This window comes from Podarcis raffonei, chromosome 18 (genome assembly GCF_027172205.1).
Source record: "Podarcis raffonei isolate rPodRaf1 chromosome 18, rPodRaf1.pri, whole genome shotgun sequence".
NCBI lineage: Eukaryota > Metazoa > Chordata > Lepidosauria > Squamata > Lacertidae > Podarcis > Podarcis raffonei.
Window position 1 is genome coordinate 543,475 of NC_070619.1, and position 6,355 is coordinate 549,829.

The 6,355-nt window shown below is 55.4% G+C and overlaps 1 protein-coding gene across 1 annotated transcript; it reads left to right on the forward strand.

Moving 5' to 3' along the window:
• The first annotated feature begins 73 nt into the window (after positions 1-73).
• Positions 74-5,663, forward strand: LOC128405835 (kelch-like protein 21). Its single transcript, XM_053372832.1, has 3 exons — positions 74-1,753; positions 2,776-3,190; positions 5,076-5,663. Exons 1-3 carry the CDS (start codon positions 841-843, stop codon positions 5,386-5,388), a joined length of 1,641 nt encoding a protein of 546 aa, XP_053228807.1. The 5' UTR covers positions 74-840; the 3' UTR covers positions 5,389-5,663.
• The last annotated feature ends 692 nt before the right edge of the window (positions 5,664-6,355 follow it).

Consider the following 6,355-nt stretch of genomic DNA (forward strand, 5'->3'; position numbering starts at 1 on the left):
CTGCTTTGAAATGTGATATCAAAACTCGGAACGACAAAGCAAGTTTATTTGGGAGAGGATGGGAGCCATCTTTAACCTATCACCAATCTCTTTGAATTGAGTGTAGATGCCTGACGTGCAGCCACAATGAAAATGTAGCAACTACTTCATTCTCTGCTTAAGCAGCACTTCCCTTTACTTGGCTTCTTTAGTTGCAGACATTAGTAGCACAGCAAGGAGACCTACGAGGCGTGAGTGTGTACCCCAGGAATGAAGACGTCTGAAGAGCCTGCTGGATCAGGCCCATCTAGCCCAGCCTCCTGTCTTTGCAGTGGTCAAGCTTCCCTAAGAACCCAGGAATCCAGACAAGGCAGCAATGCTTCTGAATACCAGTTGCTGGAAATCACAGGAGGGGAGAGCTGCTCTCTTGCTTGGATCCTGCTTACGGGTTTCCCACCTGGTTGGCCACTATGAGAAAAGGAGGCTGGGATAGATGGACCTGATCCAGCAGCCAGGCTTTTCCAATGCTGCTGTGGAATATCCAGTTTTAGAGGATCCCTAGGTTCTTTGGGGCACCTGTGACATGGTCTGGCAGCCACACTCTTCTCACATTCTTGTGGAACCCCCAGGTGCAGAGGCAGTCTCTCTTGGTCCCAGCAGGGAAAGAGGGACGTTGGGCTTGGCCTGATCCAGCAGCTCTTCTTACATCCTGACGACGCCTCACTAACTGCCTGGGCAGCTGAGGGAGCCAGAAGGGAGGGATCTATTTTTAGGGGCTGAGTTGCTGCTATATCCGTCTTGGCTGCCTGGCCAAAGCCGTCCTGCGCAGCCCAAAGTGTGGCCTGCTTGCACCCAGTGAACATGGCTGGCCTGGAGGGGGCGTCTTCTGGGGCCCAGTCAGGAGGCCACGTGGTCCTGGAGGTGGGCGACAGGCAGTTCCCTGTTGAGCGCTGGGCCTTGGCCCGCTACAGTCGCTACTTTGAGGCCATGTTCTTTGGGAGCACACGAGAGCGCACAGCCCCTCGGATCCGGATCCATGGCCTGGACCCCACTGCCTTCCAGGCCCTGCTGGCCTTCACACAGACGGGCAGCCTCCTCCTTGACCGCAACAATGTCACAGAGCTGCTGGAGGCAGCTGACTTCCTGCAGCTGGACTGCGCCAAGCGGCTCTGTGAGGCATTTCTGGAGAGGGAGCTGCACATCTCCAACTGCCTTGGTTTCCTGGCCTACGCGCAATGCTTCTCCTGCGCCCACCTGCAGGCGGCTGCACTCTCTGTGGTGCTCTCACACTGGGCCGAAGTGGCTTCCGGCGAGGAGTTCATGGAGGCCCCTGCAGAGACGCTGCGGGTGCTGCTGCGGAGCGACGATCTCTTTGTGAGCCGCGAGGAGGCAGCCTTTGAGGCGCTGCTGCAGTGGGCGACTGCCGACCCTGCTGGGCGGGAAGCAGTCTTCCTGGAGCTGGCGGGCCTCATCCGCGGACCCTTCCTGAGCCTGCCCTTCCTGGAGCGGCTGGTGCGGCGATGCAAGAGCCCCCCAGGGCAGGACACCTCGGGACGGCTGCTGCAAAAGCTGGATGCTTGTCTGCCTGCCAGCTGGAGACAGGCAGGCCTCTCACCTTGTGTGGGGCGCAGCCATGAGGTCCTCTTTGTCCTGGCTGGCAAACACGACCAAGAGGAGCAGGAGCTTTTCCAATTCCAACCGAAGACGGAGGTGTGGCAGACCCGGGCGCCCCTCCGGCGCAAGAACCTCACCCAGTATGCTGTGGCTGCCATCGGTAACTCTTCTGGCTTCTGAGCTTCCACAGAGTGTGAGCCAGCCTGCAGGTGGCTGGCATTTTCCCCATGCCATTGACAGTCTGGTCTCTGCTTTGGTGCCCTCTGGGTTGGTGTGGGCGGGCAGAGGGTTTCACCTTGAAGTTTGCATCTAGTGGAATGCTAGGTGGGAGAGAGTGCCAGCTGTGGCTACCTAGTGCCAGGAGGTTTGGCTGCACCCTGCACATGCTGAGAGGTTCCCTTTTCTTTAGAATTGCTTCCTGCTTTGCAAGAAGCCTGGGGGGGGCGGAAATGCTTCTACAAAGTGTACTGCTGTGCCATGGCCTTGCCTGATGTGGGTGGTGCTGCGGTCTAAACCACTCAGCCTCTTGGGCTTGCCAATCAGAAGGTCAGCAGTTCGAATCCATGTGATGGGGTCCTGTTGCTCTGTCCCAGCTCCTGCCAACCTAGCAGTCCAAAAGCATGCTGGTGCAAGTAGATACAGTAAATGGGTACCACTGTGGCAGGAAGGTAAACGACATTTCTGTGTGCTCTGGTTTCTGTGACAGTTTCCTGTTGCACCAGAAACAGTTTAGACCCAGAAATAATAATAACGATCATGATGATGCTCCTGTAACTGGGTTACCCCGGCCACTCTGGGTGGCTTCCAACAAAATGCTAAAACACAGAAGTCTCCAAACTCCCTGTCTTGGGCTGCCTTCCAATAGATGTTTATTTCCTGGCCATGTCTCCCTCAGCCTCAGTTCGCCCTGTCTCATACCTTTTGGGGGCATCAGGGAACCCCAGTGGGAATGGGGGCAGAAATAGCCATTGTCCCCCAGTTCTATGTAAGCAGTTGGTTGTCCCCACCTCATCCTTGTTGCTTTTGCTTCACACCGAAACAAATGCAGGATGTGAAATATCACCCCTTGGAGACGAACTGCTCTGCTTTCATCAGGAGGCAATGTGCAGTGTAAGCGAAGCCTCTCTGTGTGGTGGGTCCGTGGTGGAAGGGGAAACGGCATCTCTTGCGTTCTCTCCACAGGCAACTTCCTCTTTGTGACGGGCGGCTACTTCCGCGAGGAGTTCTCCTGGTGCAGCGTGGGCTGGGTGCTGATCTACAACAGCTGGGACGACAACTGGCTGGATGGCCCGGCCATGAAGACGGCACGCCACAGCCACTGTGCTGTGGGGGTGGGCTTCCACCTCTACGTGATGGGTGGCAGCACTGAGGAGGGGGCTGTCACACCTGAGGTGGAGCGCCTGGCGCCCACGGACTCTTCCTGGGAGAGCACCAGCCCCCTGGCCCACCCCGTGGAGAGGGCCGGGGCAGTTAGTGTGGGGACTCGTGTCTACGTCGTCTGTGGCCTGGACGAGAATGGAGATGTCTGCCATGCTGTCCAGCGGCTGGACGTGGAAACGGACATCTGGGATGTGGTCTCCTTCTCGCCTCTCCCTAGGTGAGGCGGCTCTGGAGGTTGGGATGTTAGAGGTGTGGGGCACATCCTGCTCCTTCTGGAGTAGTGTGTCCACCTTGGGTCCCCCCCCCCCGCACTCAGCTCCCCCCCTGTGGCTCCTAGAAGCTTCTCCTAGGCTTCTCCTGCATGTGAAGACAGGCTTTGGTGGGCAGAGCGGACATGACCAAGAGGAGATCCAACGGACAAGCAGGCAATTTCTGCACATGCTGTAGAGAGAAGTGAGGGGCCGGTGGAGCTCGTCCTCCTGGGAAGGAAGCCCATTGGGAAGGAAAACTCTGGTCCTCATCTTCCACTGTGTTGTTAATGGGGCAGGAGATCTGGAAAATAATTCACATCTGGCAACCAATGCGCCGTTTTGTTTTCAGATAGTAAATGGGGTAAAGGTAAAGGGACCCCAGGCCCATAGGTCCAGTCGTGACTGACTCTGGGGTTGCGGCGCTCATCTCGCTTTACTGACCAAGGGGGCCGGCATACAGCTTCCGGGTCATGTGGCCAGCAGGACTAAGCCGCTTCTGGCGAACTAGAGCAGCGCACGGAAACGCCGTTTACCTTCCCGCCGGAGCAGTACCTATTTATCTACTTGCACTTGGACGTGCATTCAAGCTGCTAGGTTGGCAGGAGCAGGGACCGAGCAACGACCTTCTGATCAGCAAGTCCTAGGCTCTGTGGTATAACCCACAGCGCCACCCGTGTCCCTAGTAAATGGGGTAGACAAGTCCAAAAAGCCCAGGACACAAATTTTCATGGCCCCCTCGCAGCTGTGGTTGCTCATGTTTAAACTTATCTATCCACGTACTCGTATCTGAAACCAAAGAGGCCCATTGGTTGTCAGGTGGGAAAAATATTGGCTTTACAGTGGTACCTCAGGTTACATACGCTTCAGGTTACATACACTTCAGGTTACAGACTCCGCTAACCCAGAACTATTACCTCGGGTTAAGAACTTTGCTTTAGGTTGAGAACAGAAATCGTGCAGCAGCGGCGCAGTGGCAGCAGGGAGGTCCCATTAGCTAAAGTGGTGCTTCAGGTTAAAAACAGTTTCAGGCTAAGAACGGACCTCCGGAACGAATTAAGTTCTTACCCGAGGTTCCACTGTACTGTATTTTCAGCTCTCTGAATGCAATACGTGGAATATCTTCATAACCCTCCACAAATCCAGAGCAGAGCCCCTAAGGTGGTTGGATGGCACCTGGTATGCCTCCTTCTGGCAATTTGAAAATTCAAAAGAAAAATCTTAACTTTAATAATCGAAATAGAAAATGTTAAGATAACCAAAATAATTGAACAGAAAATAATCAAACTCTGCAGTTGTTGTCCTCTCGCTGATGCCTTCCTCACCTGCCTCTGCCCCCAGAGACCTACAATGGGTGCCTGCACTTTGGGGCTTTCACCCTGATTGTGACAGCCTCCCCCCCTTGACCCTGGGCCAAGACGGCCTCTTCTGAGCCACGATGCGCCTTCAGAACTTGGAGGCACCTGCTGTCCTTCTGCAGATTTGCCAATCATCCCTCACACTGTCCATTCCCCCATTTCTCCATCAAATTTGGCTCTTCCTCCCCATTCCCAAAGGGAGCCCAGTCTCCTTCTGAATGCAGCAGTAAACTCGCGACTGCCTAGGCTGAGGGATGTCCAGAGCTGCTTTGCACCTGGGACACCTCCAGGCAGGCAAGCCCAAAACATTTGGGCACCTGAGGCATCTCCCCAAATGGCACACACCCCACTCCCCACCAGAGGCAGGGGAAGATTTGCGTCAGGAACAGGAGGAGAAGGAAGATCTGCCTTGGGATCAGCTGCCCCCTGGCGGTCACCTTCCCATGCCTCCTGAGGTGTAGGCACCTGCCTGACGCTCTCCTCTCTCCATCCCCAGGTATGACCTCTGCGTTGTGGCTCTGAATGGGGCCATCTACACCGTGGGAGGGGGCGCCTTCCGCTTTGATGTGGACTCGGGAGAGTGGACACCGGTGGAGGAGGAGTGCCTGGCGCGACGGTTCTTCACAGGGTGCAGCGCAGCCAATGGCAGGATCTATCTCCTGGCACAGAGACAGGGCAACGCTGCCCTCCCCAACATGGTTCTCTTGGACCCTTACCTGGAGATGTGCCAGGAGGTGGACAGCAAGCTCCCCTGCCCGCTGCCCATCCACGGGACAGTCTCCATGCGGAGATTTGACATTTGCGCATGACGCGGTATGCCAACACCCTCCAAGGCAGCAGTGTGGGAGACGGAGAGCGGGAAAAGTCGGCTGCCCTGTTCTTTTTCTCTCCTTCATTTTGGAACGAAAGAGACCATTTGGGTATCCAGCCATCTGTGGTGAAGCCTCGCCCACCACAGGAGTGGAGTGCAGATAGCCTGCTCCTGCAGGGGGGCTCGGTGGGACTGGGCCTCCCCTCTTTGTATGGCGGAGGCAGAGCTGCACACCACCTACTGGCCAGCGCTTGTGTTCCTGGCAAAGCTGCCTCTCTGAGCTGATTTCAAATGACAGGGAGAGGAACTTGAACATAATAAGAATAAATGCAAGTTGCCAACCAGCACATTGATGGGATCAATCAGCGAGTTTGGGGGAAATGAGTGAAACGAAGTCAGGATGTTGGAGACGTGTGAGATGGCAGTGATACTGATGTGGCCGTCGGGTTTCAGTCCTGATCCAGATTGTGGTGTGTCAGGGCCAAGGTAGGGGTGGGGGCTGCATGGGGGTCATTTTGCAGCAAATCCCTCCAACTTCTGTTTCCTTGCCTGAAAGCACAGCTGGAGGGGGGGAATCTGGGCAGGTGGCCCACGTGGAAGGGAATGTGGTGGAGATGGGGGTCCCCAAAACTACCCCCATTGTGGGGGTCCCTATGCTCCTCCTACCTGTGAAGATATCCTATTTATTCGTTGCATTTACTGCTCTCCCTCACCTGGACTAGGCTACAGAGCATTTGCAAGTTCTCCAAGTAAATCATCGGGCTGCCTCACGCTTCGCAATGCACCTCCCCAGGGACCCCGAGGGACTTCTTTTCCAACCCCCTGCAATGCAGGAATCACAGAAATGGAATCCCTAACAGATGGCCATCCAACCTCTGCTTAAAAACCTCCAAAGGAGGAGAATCTACCTTCTTCTGAGGGCAACAGAGCAGTCAAACAAACCTAAATTTGGCATTGGAATCCTT

Excerpts from the sequence above, each read along its gene's own strand:
- LOC128405835 (XM_053372832.1), top strand. The coding sequence starts at position 841 with ATGGCTGGCCTGGAGGGGGCGTCTTCTGGGGCCCAGTCAGGAGGCCAC. Across the intron at positions 1,754-2,775 it reads GTATGCTGTGGCTGCCATCG|GCAACTTCCTCTTTGTGACG; the intron begins GTAACTCTTCTG and ends TTCTCTCCACAG. Across the intron at positions 3,191-5,075 it reads TCCTTCTCGCCTCTCCCTAG|GTATGACCTCTGCGTTGTGG; the intron begins GTGAGGCGGCTC and ends CTCCATCCCCAG.